Raw genomic sequence first — 25,329 nt, forward strand, 5'->3', positions numbered from 1 at the left:
GAGCCTGAGCACATGACCTTGAAATCACCTATTACACACTCTCACCTCACCTTTTCCCCTCCACTATAAATAGGGGTTCCCTTTCCCTTTTTCCCCGCATTATCACACCAAACCCCTGGCTGAGCAGTTGGCTCTGTACACCTTGTCTCCACTTGGCTACCTTACTCTCCTTTGCCTGAGTGATTAGCATACCTGTGTATTCTGAAAGGGAAATAACCTAGTGAGCGGAAGTTCCAGTCTCCTGCTTCTTACACTGCTACATGAGCAGAGGGGTAATGCTACAATACAATAAAATCAAATGTAACTAAGATATTATAAGAGTTCAAGAGTCAAAGGCCGTCAAAAACGTATGTCTTGAGATGAGATTTAAAGACGGCAAAATAAGTGGTGTTTTTAATACTCGGGAAGTGTTTTGGAAAAATTAGGTCCAAAAAACTCGGTCCCCTTATGACCGATATGACCTCCTCGAAACTTTCAGGAGGCAAACGGAAACCGGACGAGGTGAGCAAACTGGGCAAACTAGTCAACTAGAGAATTTTAAAGTCACATTTCTTACCGCAGCGCTTACTCTGTTTTGTTTTTGTAAATTGAGCAACAATTACTGGTTGAGAACAAATAAAAATGACACTAAACGGTTCTGCAGTCGGTCTGAGGTGAGACGTAGAATTACAAACGGCACAGTAATAAGAGCATTGTGTAGACGGTATTTCCTTTAAACGAAGTCTGCAGTGCTCAGATTTTGAAAGGCTTTTTAAATTATTAAATGAAACGCAGTTATCATTCAAGGCTTCTAATAGGCCGTACTGGCAAGGTACTTGGGAACAGATTTGTTATGAGGTGAAAATGCGTAATAGACGGCTGACATTAAATTTAGATGCCTATTCGGATTAATAAAGTCTTAAAACATATTTGTTCAATTTAACTCTGCTAAGTGCATTGCAATGTGTAATGTCAATCATAATTTCGGGCACATATGCTTTTTTATATTACCAATAGACCTGGCTAGTAACTATCCGAAAATGCTTAATGATTGATCTCCTTCTGAATATCGTATTTTTAAATTAGAAAAAAAATCTATTTTTTGTTTGATATCAATGGCAACAGTGTTAATTTTGGTATGTTTTGATTCATGACATTTTAATGAAAACCGTCGTGTAGTTATGTTTGACCTCTAAATTATTTTTAATCGCAACGTTATTTAGAGTTCATTATTTCGATACGAATGATAACAATCATGAATAATTCCGTAACGTCTTCAGTGAAATACATCTTTTTCGAAGAAGAAACATTTTCTAAATCAGAAGGGCAAAAGAGGGAGAAGGGTCAACGGGGAAAAAACAGTAAATCGCAATTTAAAGCAAATTAAAACAATTTCGTGAAAAAACCGGGGTTACCCATGGAGGTCTTGCCTGGGATTTTGGCATGTTGCTATGGCTACAGACAATGAGATCTGGATGTGTTTTATTTGTCACGTAACGCAACGTGTTGCCTTTCACAATACACGACTTTCTCAGAGCACGATTCTCGCAGGTCAGTGTTCAGCAGATCACTGTTACCACGAATTGTTTTTTAAAGATGTTGTCCAGAATTTGAATATAACCAAATAAGGAGGTAACCACACACGAAAGTGCACATTAATTGTAACAGTTATAATAATTGGTCGACACATTGCTTTCTTATAGCTCCTGGGTCTTTGTTTCGATTCTGGTATGGGTTGCCTAATGTGTGCAGTTTGCATGTTTTTCCCGGGTTTCTCCTGGTACTTCGGTTTCTTGTCACCTTCCAAAGACATGCTCTCTTGGTTAATTGGCGCTCCTAAATTGTCCTTCCGTATGTCTGTTAGAGCCCTGTTTACCAGTTTGAGCTCCATCCCACTGCAACTTTGTAGGTGTCCAAAAATCGGTTTTTGAAAATCGATGAAAAAATAAATTTTAATTAAAACAGAGACTCATCAGATTCATCACTTTTCCCTAGTACTTCGGACCCGAGCGCATCTATCTCATAAAAACAATACATTCCTACGAGAGTCTGAAAATGTGTGTGATTGTGAGTCAAATTTCATGGAACCTTAAAGTTAATAGACGCATCACTATTAAATCGAACAATAAGTCGTTATGTCCAAAATACCCTATTACACTGCATTCGTAACAAACGACATTATTTCGTCCAAAATCTCGAAATGGCATACAGACTAACGAACTTGATCTTTTGGAGGTGCTGGAATTATAACTATGTTAATTGTAATGAATTGTAAATCAACCATTGCAAATTCAAAATCATCATTTAAATAATTTTCTTTACTTTATAATAGTATACAGTAGCAATGTCCCAAACATTAGTTATGTGTACTGAACAGTAATTACCATCGCAAAACAAAACAACATTGTTTAATTTATTTGAAGTAATGTTGATCATGAAGGGAAGTGGTACTGAATGCTACAATGCTTCGTATGGCTTGGTTTCAATTTTTATAGAACTGAAAATGTAGCTGCTTATAGCTGTGTAAGAACGAAATAAGCAATAAGATCTTGTCTGAGATAACTATAAAATCTGTTTTCGAAAAGTATGTGCGCTTTTGGAAAGATCAAACGGTTCTATTTCCATAATAACCCGATTATAGATGCGATGTTCTTCCTGTGCCCGGAAGGGGTCACCAAAGCCACAAACTGCAATACTGAAGGAGTTAATCCCAGCCTTTTCTGTCCTATTTGCTCGCTTTTCTAGTTGCCTGACACGGCGTTGCATGTACCTGGAAACATGCTGAAACTTTTTAAAAGTAACACAAACTCCGTTTTTACTGCAATTATCTTGCATTGGATGTGTTTGTGTGTGCAATAAGGGTCGGGTTGACTGAAACATAAAATTGATAGCCTGGGGTCGTCTTCTGTAGTTGAATTGACACTATGTGATGCCTTTTCTGGACAGTAAAATATCCTAGCAAAAATACAGCAACCGACTGAAAATGAATTAGTTTATTCTTTCCTGTGCTCATAAATAATAAAATAAATACGTTGTTTCACTAATCCGCGAGAGGCCTCTATGTATGGCCACGTATTCTGTACATACTTAATTCATAGACAGCACAGGCCCATATGTCGCTTGAAAGTCTCGGTTGTTATTGTCGCTAACGTTTCACCCATACATCTAGACAAATATATTTGTAAGTCGTGTGAATGAGTAGAATGTTCTTTCTGGTTGCGTGCTTAAACGTTAGAAATCACGCAAAGCCTCCTGGCTCGTTCACGGGCGATGGGGAAGCTGGGATAGGACTATAGGAATTTTAGTAATTCCTTTTCCCCCATAAATGGTGTGTATTAACTACAGAAATAAACCTGTGCCACAAATATTAGCACTTGCATTTTTCCACCAGGTAGCTTACAATTAAATGCGTCGCTTAGTATTCAAGCCAGTGACTTAAGTGGACCAAGCCTATCGAACTCTGCATGTGCTGCAGCTTTGAAGCGTCATTGAAAACCCGCAAACACCAAGTCTCCAGGAGCTGGACTGGGCACCCCTAAACAAGTTAATGTATTTCACTTCTATACTCATTCAAGTGTAGCTATAAAGGTTTGGGAATGCCTGATTGAAGATACCAGACGTCTTCTGTTCCCTCGCCCACACAAGATCACGTAGTAAAATCGAGACTTTTTAATTTGGGAAGGGCTGGTAGGAATAATATATTCCTCTAGTTAGTGGTTGATAAAGCCCTCAGAATACATAAAATAGATACTGCGTTTTATTTTACTTACCTCCCCATGGAATGATCTCTGCTAAATTAAAAAAAAAAACGAAATACAACGTCTTAATCAGCAAGTTGGAATTTGTAAGTCTCGTGGTTTTTCCCTCCCTAACAAAATACGGAGTAAAATACACATTTTCCAAGAAAAAAGATACAGGTTTTAGGAAAGCGGGCAAAACTGCTGTTCTTTGACAGCTGAATTTGTATGAATACAGTATATCCCCGTCGGTTTACCGAACCGAGTGCGAATCTGCGTTTAGGGCTTGTTTGTGAGCTAATGAAGGCAGTGGAAAAGGGCAAATTTAATTCCCATCAGTGTTGTTCTATGGACTTCATACCTGATTAACACAATGACACAATGTGCAGGGGAATTGATTCGGGTCACTTACATCTTAGTTCTTTTCTGACCTTTCTTTTCGGTTGACCCAGGAATATCCAATTTAGGAGAACTAATGAACACCGTGAAGGTTCATTGCAAGTGGGGGAAAAAAAAAAACCTTAAACCCCTTCGTTTGCAATCAGGCTGTAAAAAAAAAAAACAGGCGACCTGCTGTTGATACTGCGTCTTATCAAAATTTGAAAAGCCTTCTATTTCAATAGATCACTTCTTAGTAATCACGGACACTCGGGTTGAAGGTACAAAACAATTCTCCTTGCCAAGCGGGTTAAAGGATTTAGTACTGCTACAGCGCAGGATGCTCACTGTTGACTTGTAAGTACAGCGGGTGTAGCCCCTATCATTATAGTAGTGCAAATCAAACAGCTGCATTCAGTGAGATCAGACCAGCAGCCGCCACTTGTTAGCAGAAAGCAGGTCTAAGCTGATAGCAACCAGTTGCCCAGTAGTTCTGGGACTCGTGTTCCGAATGTCAAACGAGCGCAAAGCCTTATAGCGAACCAAGCCAGTCCACATGCTGTGCCGAGGTGAGCTCAGTGGGACCGAACCGCTAAACCCACACCAGTGACTCTTTTTTTTGTATAATAACGGTAACAATTAAGAAACCGGGGATAGAGGGTCTGCTCTAGGGAGCCGACGCTGGAGGTGCGATCTCTACAGCGGCGCATTTTTATTTTTGCCGGAGAGGTTCGGAGCTTAACGAACATGGTGGAGCTGGAAAAGGACGTTCTACCGCTGCCGCCGCGGTATCGGTTCCGAGACCTGCTGCTCGGGGACTGGCAAGCGGACGACAGGTGAGCAAAGCTGACAAACGCTTCAAAAAACAAATAATGCGTTAATGATTTATACTGTTCTTGCAGATAGGAGCAAATATTTAAGGAAGCATTAGAATGCGCCGCTTCTAGAATGTCGGTTCTTCATTCCTTACATAAGCATAGCTTTCTTTTTTCCTGATAATTTTATTTTTTGACAGGAAGGAAAACCCGGAAACGCCACGTTTTGCTTTATACAAGTGGTCAACAACCTGTTGTTTATGCAAGGACAGCGGTTGAGTAATTTTGTCAGGGTTAATTACAGCCCAGTGTCACCACGATGCTGGCTTAATGCTACAGGCTGTACTTTTGTGCCTTAATACCAGACTGTAGAAGAAAGACACCGGGCTGCAGCAGCACTGTGCTTCCCCATAGCAAATAAACGCAACGTCGATCTGTCTTCCCTGATGCCCGGTGGCAGTTGATCAGCTCCTGCCCAGTTTTATAAATATATCTGAGGCTGCTACCTTCAAGGCATCAGCAAGAATCGCAGCATCAGGGCATTTGCTTTCAAGATGCAGAGAAGGTTCACGTTATTCAGTGTACAGTTCTTATTCAACCTGTGTGGATACTTCAGCTGAACTATGAGGACCACACTAACTTTATTCGTATTGGTACTGCAGTTCCAGTTATCGGAATTTGGCATAAAAGCACTGGGTCAATGTGGTTATCATTCAGTATTTTCTTGGTATTAGTAATTTGCAATAAAATTATCCAAACGTATTTTTCTGTCTGTATAAAGCTATATGCAATAATGACAAAATACGGAGTGTCTTGCAATTAAGTTAACCGTGTAATTGGGTTTGTGTACGCAGAAAGTTTATTTGGCCCTGTTCTTTTCTAAAGCAAAACAACGGTCCCCACACAGTCACCGTCACCCCCGTACTTGCCAAACAGTTGGGTCTTATTTTGTTTATGAATCGTGAAAATATTCATAATAGATCAGCAACTGAGTGTTGGATTCTCCATTAACGAACTTCTAATTTGTGATCTGGTTTGGCGAGGCATGTATATTAATGTAGCGTATTTATGGGTTTGCAATGCTACGTTTCTGTACACAAATCTACATTTGCTTTCATATGGCCATTCAGATCTTGATGATAGACTTCTGAGTGTTAATTATAACAGACTAGTTGTCCTTTTATTTTATTTTTTTATAAATAATTAGGATCTTGTGACCCTGACGTGTTTCCGTTTTAATGCAAAACGCATAAGAATAAAAATAATTATTCTATAATACAAGGAATATGTTAAAACGGTTGATAGGGAGGTAGAGTCGGTTTTTGCCTGTTAACTTAATAGAATAGAATAGAACTAAATAAAAGTAAAGACAAAATATAAACACTAAAAATCCAGAAACTCATTTTATCCGTCATGTGTGGAGTAATTGGAATCTCATGGGTTTACCAGTAATTGAAAATGGAACCCCCTCATTTCACGGCTTTTTGGAGAGGTTTAGTGTGCACAGCTGCGCGGAAACGGCTCGGTCTTCCAGTGCTGTTAAGAAAGCAAAAATACTTTTCATGCTTCAGAGGAATCTGACTTAGTTCAGCCCGCGCTTGCGGAGTCCTAGACTAGCTTGCGGAGTCTCTAAATCAGATGTATCGCATTTAGATTACAGCGACAGGAAAAAAAAACAGCGTTGATCCAAGTTCCAATCAAACCCGCCACTGAGCATTAGAGAAATTGCTAGGCATCAACGGCAATGGTATTTACGTGTGCCTATTTACTGTCCCGGAGTGTATTCCTAGCAATTATATTTGTGTTCTGTATTATGATTTTGGAGTTTGGAGAGCGCCCGAATCTTTTCATTACTTTTCAGCTGAGCATTAGAGGGGCTTAATGGTCGCAGTTTTTTACTTAGTTAACACCTTAACTGCCTTCTCATTTTTTTAAATCTTCCTCGTGTTTCTCTGGTGTTAAAACTTTTCTCCCCTCGTTCTCTATCTGCGCCTTTTACACCAATTTAACATTTCACTTAAACAAGTTTTACAGGAAAGAAGTGTGTTCCTTCAGTCTCTGCTCTCCTTTATGTGTCTGCTTTCCGCATTAGTGGTTTTTCCCCTGTGAAAAAGCATGGAGTTACAACAAAAACCATTAAATGGTAAAAAAAAGTTGCTTTTCAGCAATAGTGAGGAACCGCACAGGTCCGTTTTGGATGGGATATGGAATAGCGGGAGTTGGAAGTAAAAGCTAATCTCGAATAAACCAGGAGAGAGGACACAGCATTCTATTTCAAAACTTGCATGTCACATATTGCTACAGTATGTCATAACATTTCCATATAAAACAGCAGCTAACTTGAAGCTGAATCAAGACAGTGAGGCCTCAGTCCTATCTCTCTTAAGAAATTGAAAACTCTACTACTGCTGGACTACAAGATGAGCCCATCGATATATTACCCAAAGCATAATAATCCCCAGTGGAAAATATATTGGTTGTCTGCCACCATCAAGAACAGCTCTTGTGGGATGTTATGTGCATTATGCCCAGCAACCATATCACCCTGCAGCTCACAACTGACAACCCATTAAAGTTAAGCAGGTGTGAGCCCAGTCTGTTAGTTAGTGGAGCCAGCAGAGGGTGTTCACCATATGGTCTGTGTGGGTCCTAATGCCCCAGTATAGTGATGGGGACACTATACTGTAAAAAGGTGCCGTCCTTCGGATGAGACGTAAAACCAAGGTCCTTACTCTCTGTGGTCATTAAAAATTCCAGGGTGTTTTTCAAAAAGAGTAGGGGTGTCCTGGCCAAATTTCCCATTGGCCTTTACCAATCATGGCCTCCTTATTGGCTTCATCACTCTGTTCTCCCCACTGATTGCTGATGTGTGGTGAATGTTCTGGTGCAGGTGAATGCTGCACATTGGTGGTGGTGGAGGGGAGTCCTCATTACCTGTAAAGCGCTTTGAGTGGAGTGTCCAAAAGAGTGCTACATAAGTGTAGGTAATTAATTAAACCTGGTTTTAAAATATGAGCAACACAGTCCTATCCAGTTTGTCTAACAGGATCACCCTCATTAGAATTTGTGATGACAAGTCATGGTAGATGGGACTGACCTGCATGTTTTCAATAGGATTGAGATCTGGGGTGGAGCGGTGGCACTGTGGCTAAGGATCTGTGACTGTGTCTTGAAGGTTACTGGTAATAATAATAATAATAATAATAATAATAATAATAATAATAATAAACTTTATTTTATATAGCGCCTTTAAAGGTGGCTTCTCAAAGCGCTTTACAGGATGATAATAACAATAAATAAGAAGACTACAACAATAAATAAGAAAATTTCACAAGACAGGACACAATTATAATTACAACAATACAACAATAACAATAGAGGAGACCGTGGAAGATGGTATTAAGAAGAGCAGAGGGGTGAAGAATGGAAGCAGTTAAGTAAAGGCTTTTCTGAAAAGGAGGGTTTTGAGTCTGGATTTGAAGGAGTTTAGGGAAGGTGACTCTCTAATATCCTTGGGCAAGGAGTTCCAGAGCTTGGGGGCATAGCAGGAGAAGGCCCTGTCGCCCATACAATGTAGACGGGCTTGGGGGACAGTAAGGAGGGCAGAATTTGAAGAGCGGAGGTTGCGAGGTGGGGAGTAGGGCGATAAAAGTTCAGACAGGTATTGAGGTGCCAAGCCATGTAAAGCCTTGTAGGTAAGCATGAGGATTTTAAAGTCTACGCGGAATTTGACCGGAAGCCAGTGCAAGGACTCCAGGATAGGAGTAATGTGAACACTTGCACTAGATCTGGTCAGGATTCTGGCTGCTGAATTTTGGACATACTGCAGCTTGTTCAGAGTAGATTTAGATACCCCAGGGAGCAGAGCATTGCAGTAGTCAATTCGAGAGAATACAAATATGTTGATCAGCTTTTCAGCCACAGTTAATGATAGCATAGGGCGTAGTCTTGCGATATTTCTAAGGTGAAAAAAAAGATGTTTTGACAGTATGCTGTACATGTGGGTCGAATGTTAAGCCAGAACTTGGTTCAAGTTCTGTGGCTGGCAGAGGAATCCTACTCCAGGGGCACTGTATAAATGGCTGACACTGTGCTCTGACCCCAAGCTTCTCTCTCTCTGTCTGCCTGTGTGTTTCATGGAGAGTAAGCTGGAGTATGTGAAAAGACAAATTCCTAATACAAGAAATTGTATATGGCCAATAAAGTGATCTTATCTTATCTGGTTCTGGCCCACTTGCCTGGCTGTAAGAGAGTATCCTTCAGATGGGGTTGGGGAGTAATATTCTGGCCAGCAAGGTTATTCCCCGTTCTGTTCTTCCATGAATCAAGTTTGCAGGCCTCTGACTTAGATCGATGAAGCGATCAAAGGCAGGTAAGTATCTATCACCTGACTGATCTCAATCCTCTATATGACTGGGCACAGATCAGTCAGGTGATAGAGACTTACCTGCCTATAAATCGCTTCATTGACCTGAGTCAGAGGCTTCAAATTCCAAGCCTCAGCTCCTCTGCCTTTCTGCTGTTACTTAATGAACTAATTATTGCTCGTTTGCAAATTCTTTTTAAAATGATGTTTGACAATTTGAAGAATTTAGAGTGCTCAGTACCTGAGGCCTGGAGAGAAGTGTTCAATTCTGTCCTGTCAATTGAACAATTAGGCCAATTTAGAAAGCAGATCAAAGTGTAGCAAGCTGTGATGGAATTCCTTCGATCTAAGTATTTTACGCAATTTCTCAAGTTACTTGCTTGATACTCAAGTTCCTTATCGATGGCCAATTAAAAGAGGCACGCTAAAGCAATAAAACTGCCACACGTGTAGCATTATCGATCGAATCACAGACTGGAAATTTCTTAAAATTTTGCCACCACATTGACACTTATGTAGGGAGAAAAGGTGGTGTAGTGTACTGTACTGCTCCCTTGCATCTTTGGGGCCTTGGGTTCAGTTCTAGACCTGAGGTGCTACCTGTGTGTAGTTTGTATTTTCTCCCTGTGTTTGTGTTGGTTTCCTCCTGCTGCTCTTGTTTCCTCCCATAGTCCAAACACATAATGTTAGATTTACTGGCTTCTGGGAAAATTGGCCCTCGTGTGAGTGTGTGCATGTCTGTTTTTGTGTCTGTCTGCCCTGCGGTGCAGTGGCATCCCATCCAGTGCTTGCCAGGTTATGCTCCGGCTCCTCCATGACTCTGTATTGGATGAAGCGATTAGAAAATGGTTGGATGCAATGATTAACTCATTTAAGTGGAGTTTGTTTGTCCTGACCATTTATTTGTCAGATTCTGAATACCAATTACCACTTTGCAGCATTCAGGTACACCTGGGTTATAGTAAATAAAATTGAAACAATCTTGCATAATTTATAATTACACTAATTTAAAAATATTCTTCCAGTGGCGAAATTATGAATTTTCTTTAGGCTTCTGTTAATTATTACATTACACTAACTCCCCCAAGCTAGTAATGCTGATCCAACAATTTAATTGGTGAAATCTTTGGTTGCTGAAAACAAATAAATCCTACATGTAATTATGGTCTTAATCCCTAAGATCGTAAGAAGGGATACAAATAAAAGGTGGCCATACTGATCCCAGAATCTTATCCAGCCACCTCCGTAATGAAACCAAAGTATCTGCTTCAGCCATATGACTAGGTAGCTTGTTCCACAACCTTTTGCATAGAGAAGTGCCTCCCAATTTTGGTTTTCAATGTACATGCAAATAAATTTGTGCACAAAGTTTCCACTTGTGTTACCTGGTTCAAGGTTTACTGTTCATTTGGAAGAAGTCCTCTTGGTTGACTAATTCAGTTAATTGAGTTCTGTCTCCTCATTGTTTCACTTTCAAGGCAGGATGGAAAAGTTGTCCCATTGTGATATGTCTTGGTCACTAATGAATTGGCAACCATGCCACATGCAGATCAGTCCTTCTGAATGTGTAATTGTCACTTGCTCTTCAAGCTAACTCACTATTACATTTATTTCTTCAACAGCTGTACCAACATTCAGATAAATCCATGGAGATGTGTGGGCTGATTGCACATTTTCACACTTGGATTTGGAATGAGCAGCCACACAGAAGTTATCATTGGCTGAATTAAGAGATTGACAGAGTAATTGAGAATGAGCCCAGCAAGGATGAAAACTAGAAATGTTTGGGTCCTTGGTCATCAGTTGTTAAGTCTTGCGTATTAAGCAGAGGGGAAATTGAAAAGATTAGAAATAATATTCTCCTTGTTATCTCATTTTACCAACTTCACATGGTTAGTGATGTCCTTTCCTGGTCCTAGACAGCCCCATGTTCAATGCAGGCTGCTCTTAATCATCATTTAACAGGACCTGTAACAAAATTTAGTGTTATTAACACAAGAGTGATATAGAATATTAGAATATTGAAATATTTTTTCCATCCTCAAGGATCCAGAATGCTCAGTTTCAGTGGATTAAAATTGGATGTTATCTTTGCATAGATGATGGCTGTGGGGAAAGGATATTAGGCTATACTCTTTCAGTTTTTTAAAGATTCTCCTTTTAAAAGGCATATGTGTCGTAGATACAATTCAAAACCACTATCATTCGGGAAATATCTTCAAAGTCAGTGTGCTGGTCGGAAGGATGAGTCAACTAATTCCCTTTTGGTAGTGCCTGTGTCCGTGGATGCTCCTTCTTTTCTACCTCTTAGTGCTGATTTTTATATGTAGTGTATTTGCTCTTGATGATTGATGACAAGGGAATTATCTTGGAATAGAGCGGCTCCATTATTCTGGGGCTAGCTCATCAAAGTTTAATAAAAAAGATTTCATTATCAAATGTCGCGTGGAAACGGTCCTTATCTGGTCACCCTTTTTTTTCCTCTCTCTCTCTTCCATTTTTCATAGCCTTCTGTTTAAGCTAGTGTTTTTAGTCCCCAGGCCTGTTTCTTCACCTTGTAAAACATTTTGGAAAAGCACATTTTTCAGCCTATACTTTATTGCCAAAGCTTTATTTTTAATTTACAACTAGTAATACTTTTTTTATCTCTAAAGTTTGAAACTGCCAGTTCGTAATTAACTCTGCTCATTTCTGAAGGCCCTCTGCTTGTGCCCTAATATGGAATGGACTGGTTCTTAGTGGGGAGATCCTACCCTCTTGTGAAAATGACACCAGTAATGAAGCTGATCTGAACTACTGGGACTGTCCCAGCATCTAAGCTAGTTCTACAGTTCACACTGGTATGGTCTATCTCTCTCTGGTTTGGTTCACTGAGCAGAAGGAGAGGCAACTGTCTTCAATTCTCAATATTAAGTCCTTGTATACTGTATATAATGCCAGCACTGGATGTGGTAGCTATGGCAAAATGAAACATAAAAATAACAAACTAAATATAGAACCGTGCACCTAAAGACTTTAAAGTTGCTTGTGTAAAAACAACACTGCTTGTGTAAAAACAACACTGTCTACAGTACATAAAATATCTGAAGTTACAGGGTAGTTTTATTGTTTCGATGCTTGAAATGTTCTTGCACATTAGTATGCAGCCTCAGCAATATTGAAAATCCTTAATGTCTTTGAAAGCTATGAAAATCATAAAAACATGCATTTATGGAGCTCTTTCTTATATCTAGAAGCCTTTAATTCAAATTTCTCATACATACATGGAAATGGACCAGACTCCCATTGTGTAGCAGCATGAACCATTTCATATTTTATTCTGAATGCACACAGCTGGCTTCTGATGAAGCAGAAAGCCCAGATATTTCATGTTATCTTAACATCACCTGCAGGGCTATGGTGTAAATTTCTCCCAAGGAAGGTAAGAAGCTTAAAAAATTCAATGTCTGGTGCTGATTGTTAAAGTCTGCTGTTTTACAACAGGAGATGGACTAGATCCGTGGCAGTAAGAGTCTTATGTGTTCTGCTGCAGTGTATGTCTGGTGTGAAGGATGGGAAAAAACAAATGGAAAATTGAGTGCAATTCTTAATGATATGTATTAACTGGAGGTTTGGAATCCATCTTTGAATAAATGAACCTCCAGTCCAGTTTGTAAGGCAGTGTTTGTGGAATGTGGAATGCTCCCCCTTGATTTCAACAGGGAGATGGGTCAATAATGAGAAACAGCAGTCAATATAGTTAATCTCCCTTCTTTTCACACCAAACAACAGGACAAAATCTGTAAACTAAATTAACAGCAGTCAAAGACTGGACCTTAATGATGTCTTTTGGCCACAACACATGGGGGTGGATAACATTTTGACACTCATACAACCAAATGTATAATGGACTGACATTCCTAGTTCCTGAACCATCTCTCATGTGGCTGTTTTAAGTCTGCCTGTTCATTGATTCAGTATCCAGCTTTAGACTTTTAGATTAACTAAGTATCATGAAAAATATTTTAAAATATTGTGATTTTAGCTACGTCCCAAAGGCACAATATTAAGTATTTTTCATTAAGTCCTTGCTTATTTTTCAAACACTATTTTAAAATTGCCCCTGGAAAAGTAGTGGAAACAAGCAATAGGTAATCGTTCCACATGGATGGTAATACTATATTTCATCGCCAAAGATAATAATTTCAGAGCAACTGTGCTTTGAGAGAAGAGGTTAACACCTTCTATGAACTTTCAGAAGGCTAACTATCAAAGCCCAAAATCAGGGCTGAAGGTTTCTCATACCAAGTTAGAAAGAGAATTTGAAAGAGAATATTTGGGGTGTTTTGTGCTTGTATTGTTTTATCAGCTGTCGAAAGTCAAAAGGTGACTTTGCATGGGCTTTGTTTTGCCCTGCTGCTCAGATAACACTTAACTCTGATAGTAACCGATATCAGCACTGAATAAACAGTTAGCAGGGCAAATGCTCTTAGCACAAGCCACAGGAGAAACAGGCAGATCAGGGACAATAAGATAGGAAACTAAAAAGGAACAATGCAATGCTATGATAACATGCTGCTTGTTTTACATAATTAGCACCTATTTATTGTTTTATTCTTCTTCTGCAGCACTTTGTACATCAGTTGCACTACAGTGTTTGTATACAGTATGTGAGGAGGGATAAAGGATCTCGAAAATAATCCTCAGGCTCATAGCTCATAGGGGAAGTAAATGGGGGTTGCACAAGGCTCTGAAACTGATTAGCAGAATATGATGTATTGAAGCTTGTGCCATAGAGATATGCCTACTACCTGGTACTGAACATTGTCAATTCTTTCAACTGGCTGTTTTATATGTGTATTATGTCAGCCTTATGACATTTTTGTGGGAACTACACAGGGTAAACTACACACACCTGAGAAGCACTAGGCATGGGCAGTACTGTTGTCCTTCAAGTGAGAATGTAGACATAATACACACATGGAATTAATCACAGATGCGTATTCAGTTGGTATGTGTATAAACAGCATTTAAACAGCAAAGGAATGGAGATCAGAATCAGCACAGGAAGGAGGTATGGTTAGAGAAGATGAGTCAACTATATTCCAAATTAGAGCCGACAGAAGGAGGTACTATCTAAAAAGAAAGTGTACCCTCAAGCACAATCTTGGTAAAAGGAACGTCAGATGGAAGGAGCTGCTGCCTTGACAGAAGGCACTGTCATGCCCAAAACTGGCGGATAGAAGGCACTGTTGCCTTGATAGAAAGCACTGTCATGCCCAGAACTGGCTGATGGAGGGAATTGCTGCCTTTTTAGGAGGAACTGTCTTGCCCTTGACCAACAGATGAAGGAAGTAGTGTCAGATTACAGTATCAGCTAATTGGAGAGGGAGTCCTAGAAGCTGATGGTGAGAGTTGTCATCTGTGCAGAACACAGCCAAGTAGATAAGTCCCAGAAGTCAGCCCAAGGAAACAGTCTCATCTGAGGAGAATCATGAGAGTCTCTTGAAAGGGGAATATCTCTCCTGCTACGCAGGGGTTTGTTGGGACTCTGACTTCTCAGGGGTGACAAAAACTGAAGATGTACCAATGAATGGCAAAGGAGATTTTCTAGACATATCTACCTTCTATATGAGTAAAAGAGGTGGGTTGCAAAAGGGAGCTCCATCTTCACATTAGCACTCAATAGCACAAGGCAGGAGTGAGAGCCGAGTGGGGGACTCACTTAAATCCACAATCCCAACAGGGCTTGATAAAAAGTTAACATGCGCAGTGGACGAACTCAGGGTGTCACCAAAGTTTGGACATCCAGTTCTGGAGGTGATCTGTAACATCTTTTGTACTGTGGGGGGACTTGGGATGATGTACTGAAGTAACAGATCCATCCATAGGTCATCTATTCTACATAAAATTGTGATGTTGGAGAAATGTGAGTGGTGTCACACCAATGCCTGCTGTCAAATGGTAACTTTACTGTATTCGAGATTAAAGAAAATGACCAACCGGTTAAAACAGAACAAACAGATTGCCCGACTTAGCAGACAGTGCTCCCGCGATGATAAACGTCTGAGCCAGAATACCTCTAGTAGTTTTGATCTTATGTGCTCCTGTCATGTCTACTCACATGAAAGTACTTGTCGGCCTGCTTTCAGACTAGTATTAGAAACACACTTGGGTCATTATTCATTTGGCTTAACAATGACACAACATAAAGTTTCATCTTTGGTTATGTTATTCTTTCTTGTGTTATGGTCGGACATCATAAATCTTAATTTTTCCAGTTCTTGAAAGCTGGCTTAGACCAGGTTCAGATAGCAATAGGATGAATTCCTTTAGGAAAGATGTGCTGTAGGCTACTGCATGTAATAGTTTTGGATGCCAAAGAGGTGTCGGTCCACAAAATCCAAAGGAAAATACTGCTGAGGTGGCAGAGATCATTGACTGAGAAACAGGTGTTTTTTCATGTGGTTTTGCTGTGACGTTTGTTTGTGTGCCTGTTATGATTATCCTGATACCTGAAGAAGTGAAGCAGGCTCAGGATCTAATACAGTACATTGTGTTTTATTCTTTCTTTTTACTTTTTAGAATGGAATTTACCTAATCTTGTTCCTTAGAATATTTATTGACCTGTTTGCAGTGATCTTTTAAAATAAGGGAGACCCACAGTAAATAGCTCAGACTGGAACAGGAGACTTTAAATCTCTTTATTCCATGAGTTTACAGGTCCATATTCTTAACGTGGCAAGATTGTACCTGTCAACAGCTAGTCTAGAGTGGAGAATTAGCTTTTGCAAAGTGTAACTGTAGATGAAGGGAGAAAGCCTATCTTGGGAGCTGTCTTGCAATGGTGTCAAGCAGTGAAGGAGATTTCTGAACAGTAAGTGTGAGTTGAAAAGTGTGACAGATACATATCTAACCAGCTGTCACTGTGAAACCTACAACAAGTGATGGGATTAATTGGACAAGTTTCCAGCTGTCTGTATAGTGGATGTACCTGGGTAGCTAGCACTTAATCGCAGCAGAAATCACTGCACATATATCTGTTGATCTGTGCTATATGTCATAGTACATTCTTCGGACACAAAGAACTTGCTTGGCTCTTGTCAAAATTAATTAATTTTATACACCAGAAACACTTACTTTTGGATATTGAAATATTTTAAATTGGTGTTTGAGTGACAGCAAAAGAAAAAGCTGCTTTGTGACTGTAAAAGGGCAGATGTAAGCAGGTAAAATCATAGACATGGACATTTTTCTGAAACGCAATTTAGGAAAAACAGGTTTGGTATTGAACTGTCTCAAAGTTATGAAAATGACATACAGTTTACTGTAAACTTGCCTTTCTCATCGCAATCCTCCTGCTCTGCATTCAAAGCTTTTTACAGTGTGGGCTTTCTGTCACCAGCAGTACCAGTATCTTCATGCAGCAGTACAGAGGAGTGCTTAGGTTTCTGAAGTCAGGAGAATGTGTGTTCAAATCCCAGATGGGACGCTATTGTACCCATGAGTATGTCACCTCACTGAGATTGCTGCAGTAAAAGGCCCAGCGCTATTTATGAATAATGCAAATGTAAGTCAGTTTGGATAAAAGTAATTTAATACTCATACGTAATGATTCTCTATAATAATAGCATTGACATTTATTTTCCTGTTTTCAGTCCAAAGCCCGGGTGTTTTTATACTGGCTGTGATTTTCTTTAACTCCCTGTCCTGTAAAGATCATCCCATGATCTATCTGTGAAGTTGTGAAATAGAGACTGGTGAGGTCAGATATATCATTTCATAATCTTGCTTCCTGATTTTTCATTTAGGCAATTTTTGATTTTGTCTAAGTTAAATTAAGGCTTCCCCTGTAAGTAGTAAGTAAGCCTGGGTCTGGTTGGTGCCAAAATGGGAAACCGTGGAGAGAGAGATACTAAGCATTGAGATGGTACATCTAAAGCATTAAAGTTTGAATGGCATGTTTCATAGGAATGTTCTAACCTGGACAAAGGAAATTCATTTTTATTTTTGCTGAGGGCTGTAAAACAGTAGCAAACCTGGCAATTGCTTCTTGGAAGGCTGTGGAAGGAGGTTCCATGGGGTGTATATGTCTCTGGTACCCCAGACCTGTCAAATGTGTCAATTCAGACATTGCTGTGCTCAGCAACTAAAAAAGCACCAATACAGAGTGCAATTCTGGGCTGTATATAGATATGTATGTGTCCACTACATGCATATGTGAGTATACATACAGTATATGCATTCTTCCACAATAATTACTAGAAGGTTTTCAGACCTTACATAGCCAGAAGAGCTGTCATCCTACACATATTCGCCCACACATTGTTGAATGGATATCTTAACACACACATTGTCTTGACTCTAATGAAGTACAGATGTACTGTTCTCGTCTCCAGGAGGCCATGATTCATTGCAGTCACGAAACTCTGGGATAAAATAGCTTTTTGTCTTAATGGCTTTTTTCTCGGCCGACATAAACTTTATCAGGCTGTATGGCAGATCACTCAGTGTGACATTCCTTACTCCTCACTAAATTGTGTCTTGTACCCCAGATTACAGTATCCTAGATTTTTAAAGGGGCAGTTTTTTTAAAAGCTTTTCATTAATTTTGCACCAGTTTTGTGTCTTACTGTATATGGCTTTCAAGGCTAGCCTTCTATTCCAGCAAAAGCAGCTTCTATAAAGGTGGGTCAAGGCTTAAATAAGAGAAAGTGATGAAGTGAAAACACATCGGTAGTGTGCTGCTTGAAAAAGCTAAACAACAGTGACTTTAGAGGTGCAGTGTTATCCATCCCTGAGAGTTGCTTCAGCTGATTGAGCAAAGTTTGTGTTATTTTTTATTGTTTATTTCCAGACAGATTTTGAGCTAATGAGTTCTTGCTTTGTTCCAGTAGCTGTCTGTCTGGTATCACATCTACCTCCTAGAGACATTTTTCTCCATATGTTAATGTGATGGAAGACTTTTGCAGTTACCGTGGGCCTAGTCAGTGGCAGATCTAAGAAATGCCATATACATGGCATCTTCCAGGGGTCACTGTTGTGCACAGCTGAAAAATAGGTATCTTACTTCATAGATAATGTAGCATATGTATAAGCTTTGTTTATGATGTGTCCTCCACTTATTCTTTCAATTAATATCTTCAAGAAGGCTAACCATTACACAGAATTATATATTGCATATTTAAAAGTATAGTCACAATATGTAAGACAGCCCCGAAAGGATGTGATAGAATATGAAGCAAAAGGGAATGAAGCATCAGCAAACAGCAGTCAGTATAAATGGGTTCTCCAAGCAGTCCTATAGCCAAACACCCACACACACTCTTACATACACACAAACACCTTCATCTCCTCCACAAACCCAGACTAAGAAAACAGAAAAAAAAGGAACAAGTTTTGTGTTTCTTTCAGGCCAACTCTTCTCCAGTTTGTTGCAGCAAGGAGGCATCTTGGCCTAGATGTTCAAGTAAAAGGAACTTAGACGCAGTTTTCTGCCAGGCTGAATTCTCAGCACAGTGACTAACTCACTCCTTTGACGCTGTACTTTTTTTTCAGGCGGTTTCCCAGTAACACTTGTACGGATTATTTTATTTACTTTTAAAAATAGCTTGGGACTTTTGAATCAGTTACAATACTGTCAGAAAATGTCAAAGGTGTTGACGTTGATTTTAAAAAAAAAATGTAAACTTTCAGGAATAATACACATGAGTAACTGACCAGGTACTGCGTGGTAATGCTGTAATATACTGTAATTTGCAGTGTACTCTTTATTTTTTAATTACTTGATAGTTTGTATCTAGGCAAGTTTGGCTGCAAGTTGTTTCTTACAGTAAATCTGATATCTTATCAATTTCCATGCTAATATTAAATCACTTCTCCAAGCAGAGAAGCACAGTGATGTGCCAAATTAGTTTTTGACCATTACTGAAGTGATAATTGGTCAAGGTTTGTGTGATTTCTTGGAGGGACTGCACGTTTTGAAACCTCCCACTACAAAAAAAAGCTAGCCTGTCCAGAGGCTGTGCGACAAGCCTCTCAAGAAAATAACGCCTACAATGAGATAAATAACCCACCAACTTGCCGCTCAAGGTTTAATGAGATCATTCGGCAACCACTTCCTGTCTCCATTGCTCATTATCCAGATCTCACTCAAGAGAAACAACAAGGAGAGCAATCCCTGGAAATGTGCTTTCCAAGTGGGAACTGAAGAGCTTATTGAGAGTCACCACTTGGGAGCACAGCACAAAAATGGAGCCAGTGGGTGAAAGGCCAACCTTTAGGGTCTCAGCTGATGCCTTGGTAGAAGCTGCGGTTGTTCACTACTTCTGCTCTGCATCTTAGACACAAAAAATCTTAGATACAGGGAGGTGTTACCAAATATGTAAATGCTCTGCTGGCATTTTCTACCATTGTTTCACTTTGTGTGAGTTAACAAACTTCAAATCACATTGCTCAGAGTCTGCAAAAATCTGATCATCATAGTTTCAGCTGAATTATTGTAGTGAGGAATGCATTTTAATTGTCACTCACTTTTAATTGGCAGGCATTTATAATTAACTCTATTCCTCCTACCAAGCTAGAAAAGCTTTGTTACTACAAAATATTCACTGTTTGCTTGAAAAAAATGTTTCAGCAGATTTCCATAAATATGTTTCAACATAAAGTATTAAAAGCATTATTTAAATTTAGTAAAACAATGCAGGATGTCCTAGACTTCTGTAGAATACATTTGTTTTGTTTACCCTTCATATGTTTGCATCTTCCCCCCAAAATTCTGAATGAATGGTTCTATTTGGACGGCAGAGTGTCATGGTGGTTAGCGTTGCTGCTTTGATTGGGTTCAATTCTGGACCTGGAGTGGTATCTGTGTGGAGTTTGTATGTTCTTTCTATGATTGTGTGGGTTTCCTCAAGGTGCTCTGGTTTTCTACCAGTCCAAACACATACTGTTAGGTTAATTGATTTCTGGGATAACTGGTCCTGGTGTGAGTGTGTACATTTCTGTTTCTGTGTCTGTGTATGACCAGCAATGGCCTGACACTCATCCAGGGTGTATCCCACTTTGCGCCTTTTGCTTGCTGGTTGCTTGCTCTGGCTCCTCCACTTCCTGGTGGTCCTGGGGGCGCAGAGACTTGTTTTTGGTGCAGTGTTCTGAACCCCGCAGGCACAAAGAAATTATGCATCTGACCATTTTCATCTTCCCACCAATCAGCCTTCAGAATGCTGCTTTTCTCCAGAGTTCTGTTCTTTGTCGTGTTCCTGAGCAAAATGACAGTAAAGACTTACCGACAGCTGCCATACCCTCCACAGCCAGTAAAACTGAAGGGAGCCATTACTATCACCTGATGCAAGGCCATGATTAAGAACATCAATGCTGTATGTAATAAAACCAGGAACAAATGACCGTAAAACACTTCTAGGGTATAATGCCCATTTACAACTAGGACCCAGAAGACACATTTTGTCTTTCATTGCAACCCATCAACAAACAGTTCTCAAGTAACCAGGGGTGTCAATGAAACCTGTCAAAAGTGCATTTTGTGTTTTGAATGCTCTTTGTGGCAATTCAAGAGCAGCACTTAGTGCAGGTTGTGGGTGGCTGGGTTCTCCGCAGAAGCTGGAGGATGCTCAAATGGTTAAAACAGAGACTTCACAGCCTAGTAGGGGTTTCAGTGCTTTTTTAGCACCTCAATTCTTAACATTCTGGGAAAAAAAGTAGCCAAGACATGGAGGTCAGAAGATGGCAATCGCTGGTCTGAGCAATCGGAATGAGAGGGCTACTGGCGACTCCTTGGTTCTTGAGAACCACTGAAGGTCCTGGGTTTGAATCTCCTATCTTCCTTCTAGAACTAATTTCTTGATCAATTTGCTCATATTACACAGGTTATGTACCTGGGAATATAGGACTTTATTAGTAATAACTGTCAGTCCGGCATATGCAGGATATGCAGGGGATGAAGAACTGATTTAGAAAAGGACTTGAATATAAGAGAGGTTCAGTGGCAAATAGCTTAATGACCCCATAAATTCCATCCATTTTCTAAGTGCTTCATTGAATTCCAGATAATGGGGGAGCTGAAGCCTATCACAGCAAGCAACAGGCACAACAAGGTGGTGTACACCTTGGACATCTATCGCAGGGCCAGTTCATTGCAGGGCACATACAGACATGCAGACACTCATACCAGGGCCAATTAACCTGCCAGTATGTCTTTGGACTGGTTGAGGAAACCAAAATTGGAACTCCCCAGAGCCCCAGTGACAGCTATGCTTATGGCGTTTGAACTGTCAGTTTCTTTAAAAAATCCCACATAGTCAGCTTCAACCAATGCTCCTCAATTTGTTCTTCACTGGTTCCTGGCTCTTCTGTTGTTGTAGGTTTTGAAGCTTGAGTTGGCCTGGTCAATATGCTTTTTTCTGGAGTCGGAGATAGCTGAATCAGGTACTTACGACATCGGCTTGTTTACAGTGGCTCATCAGTGACCATGGAGGTTTAAAGAACAGTATCACTGGTGTCTCTTCTGGGTAATATCAGCTCTGGCAATAAACAAAAAAACATTGATTGATTCTGACAGCTTAATTCTTGCTTTGATTTGCAAGCTGTAGCACAGCCCATTTCTCATTTCCTTCATTTTCTCCCACTGCCTCACAAATTCACCCCACCTCACTTTTGTAAATTTCATCACAAGCCTTCCAATCGATTAAGGAGGCACTTTTTGCAGGTCTCCCTTTAAAATCACTTGCGCTCCCGTTCCGAGGCTCCTGCAGTGTTTATTTTATGGTCCCGTTTTCAGAATAAATCTACATTTTGTCCTCATTAGATCTTTTCTATTTGGTTTCAGGACTTCGATTTCATATTGGGGTTGAGCTCCAATGCTATAAGCTTAAATTTTGATAGAATATAGTAAGCCAGACTTTCAAATGATTGTCAGAAAGTTGGCAGTAAAAACAATAGAGATCTCAGTGTTAAAATCACTTTAGAAACATGCCTGCATTTCTGCAGTTCCGGTTCCGGTGCTCTGGAAGACATCTTGCCCGGTGCCCTAAAGTCTTGAATGACTACAGACCAGTGGCACTGACATCACACCCAATGAAAACTCTGGAAAGGCTTGTACTGGACCACCTCACAACCCTGGTGAGTACAGCACTGGACCCCCTGCAGTTCGCCTACTGGTCGCACTTGGGAGTAGAGGATGCAGTCATCTATCTGCTACACAGAGCTAACTCTCACCTGGAGAAGACGCGGAGCATTGTGAGAGTTATGTTCTTTGACTTCTCCAGTGCCATAAGCTGGAATGGCCTGGTAACACTAATGCCCTATACAAGAAAGGTCAGAACCGACTCAGGCTCAGGTCCTTTGGCGTGTGTGGAACACTGCTACACATTTTTTATGAATCAGTGGTGGCAGCGGCCATCTTCTACGCTGTTGTGTGCTGGGGCAGCAGCATCATGACGAGAGATGCAAATAGGCTCAATAAACTTATCAAGAAGGCTGGCTCTGTGTTGGGGATGAGCCTTGACCCCATGGAGGTGGTGGCTGAGAGGAGAATTATGACCAAGCTCACAGCCATCATGAACAACGCCTCTCATCTGCTTCACGGGACTCTTAGCAACTGACTGCTCCAGCTACGGTGTTCAAAGGAACGTTTCGGCAGGTCTTTCCTCCCGGCGACTGTCAGGGTGTATAACGCTGCCCTAGGCTAGGACTGTTAGCCCTTCATTTGCTAGTCTATGGACAGCATCCGTTGATCCATTGTACTTTTTTTTGGGACACTCAATCTGTATATACCTGTGCACATTTTGCACATATTTTATTGTTTATACAGCGATATGCCAGCAGCCGTATCACCCTGCAACTTGCAACTAGCAACCCACTGAAACTAAGCAGGTGTGAGCCTGGTCAGTACCTGGATGGGAGACCTCCTGGGAAAAACTAAGGTTGCTGCTGGAAGAGGTGTTAGTGGGGCCAGCAGGGGGCGCTCACCCTGCGACTCATGTGGGTCCTAATGCCCCAGTGTAGTGACGGGGACACTATACTGTAAACAGGCGCCGTCCTTCGGATGAGACGTAAAACCGAGGTCCTGACTCTCTGTGGTCATTAAAAATCCCAGGGCGTTTCTCGAAAAGAGTAGGGGTGTACCCCGGCGTCCTGGCCAAATTTCCCATCGGCCTTTTTCAATCATGGCCTCCTAACAATCCCCCCTCTATGAATTGGCTTCATTACTCTGCTCTCCTCCCCACTGATAGCTGATGTGTGGTGAGCGTTCTGGCGCACTATGGCTGCTGTCGCATCATCCAGGTGGATGCTGCACATTGGTGGTAGTGGAGGGGAGTCCCCATTACCTGTAAAGCGCTTTGAGTGGAGTGTCCAGAAAAAGCGCTATATAAGTATAAGCAATTATTAATTATTATAATTATTACAGTGACTATGGGCATATTTTGCACACACCTGTATTTATTTTTATTTATTTATTTTGTATTGCTGTACATATTTTAATTTTTCTGATGTCTGTTTTTGTTTTTTGCTTGTCTTGGGCTGGACTGCTGGACTTGGGCTGGACTGCTATAACGCATCAATTTCCCTTTGGGATCAATAAAGTCTTATCTATCTTAATTAACAGATGTAATTTCTTTTGATAAGAGTTACTGCTTTGTTATTGTTTACGAAGCATGATGCTGTTTAATTGTCTGGTGTGAACTTTTTTATTTTTTTCCAAAGAACAATTTAAAGCAAAACCTGATTGGTAATGTAGCATTAACCACCTACCAAGTTGTTAGAAATGAAGAAAGAAAAAGACAAAACACTGTTTTGTTTTATCTGAAAGACTGTTTTACAATGACTCTTGGTAAAATACAGTTCAATTTTATGAAAAGGTCAAAGTCCAAGTTAGGTGCTTAGTATTTCCAGATTAGGGGTAGGCTTGAAAAATCTGTTAATAAAACGTTAAATTTTGAGGTTCCATCCATCCATTTTGTAATTGCTTTATCCAAATATGATTGCATGGGAGCAGATGCCTCTTCTAGTAAACAACTATATTTCTGTATTTAGGATAAAAATCTACTATTTTATTTTTGCATAGTTGGCACAAGAGAGAATACACTCTGTATGGGTTGCCCCATCCATCTCAGTGTCTTAAACATGCCTATATTAATTAATTAAATAATATGATATCTGCTAATTTGCCTTATGTGATATCTTGTGTTTGGGGTTAGGTGCATTGAATTTGCTCTTGAATCTTGGAATAATAAAAAAGGCCTCTGACTAGGTGGCATCATAGTTCATCTGTAAGTCTGCTGGCATGTTCTCTGTTCTCTGACTCTCCCCAGAGAAGAGGACTTTACAGGCTGTGCAAAAGATTTCCCCACAGTGAACAGAACTGGAACAACAAGAATATTATATGCATAGCTGCTTTTCAATTACTCCTGTACACATCTTGGTGTCACACCATCAGAACTGAAAACATGATCCTCGTAGGCAGAGGTCTGTGGTTAACAGGGAAGGGTTATTGAATTCAAATGGTGCAATGAACAACAGCTTTTTTATGCTTTGTTTACTGGAAAGCTGAAGGAAAGCAAAAATAAAAGGCAATTGGAAAGAAAGTCACAGATGTTTGCGCATACAATAAATGTGGGTACTTGTCTTCTTTGGCTTTTTGTGGATGGGTGCACTGCAATTTGATAACCTGGCTTTGTTGGTTCCTGGGTGTCATTTGGTGTGGGGATTATCTGTATCCCTTTAACAAAGCCTTGCTCGCTCTCTCCCTCTCACTTTCGCTGCCATATTCTGGGCATTCCTCCAGCGCTGATCTCTCATCCTCTTGGGAGCTGGCCTGCAGGATCCAGCCGGAGGAAAGAGAGGGGGCCCGAGGGAACATAGAGACACACCTCACACATGTTCCATTTAACACAGTCTCTGCAGCATATAGCATAACAGTACAATGTCTCTCTGTTGGTGAATTCTCCATAAGGTTACACACAAGAGGAGCTCATTCAGCCCATTTAGCCCATATGGGAGCTAGATGTTAATCGATCCAAGGATCTCATCCAGCTGCATCTTGAAAGAAACTAGAGAA

At 40.4% G+C, this 25,329-nt stretch overlaps 1 protein-coding gene across 1 annotated transcript in view; it reads left to right on the forward strand.

Annotated features, from left to right (window-relative positions):
• Positions 1 to 2,784: 2,784 nt before the first annotated feature.
• kcnt2b (potassium sodium-activated channel subfamily T member 2b) overlaps positions 2,785 to 25,329 on the forward strand; it is a 186,043-nt gene continuing 163,498 nt past the window's right edge. The window contains exon 1 of the mRNA XM_015349287.2: positions 2,785 to 4,930. Coding sequence (XP_015204773.2) covers positions 4,842 to 4,930 — 89 coding nt within the window. The 5' untranslated portion in view covers positions 2,785 to 4,841. The remainder of the gene's footprint in view (positions 4,931 to 25,329) is intronic.

The sequence above is a fragment of the Lepisosteus oculatus genome, chromosome 11, assembly GCF_040954835.1.
Source record: "Lepisosteus oculatus isolate fLepOcu1 chromosome 11, fLepOcu1.hap2, whole genome shotgun sequence".
NCBI lineage: Eukaryota > Metazoa > Chordata > Actinopteri > Semionotiformes > Lepisosteidae > Lepisosteus > Lepisosteus oculatus.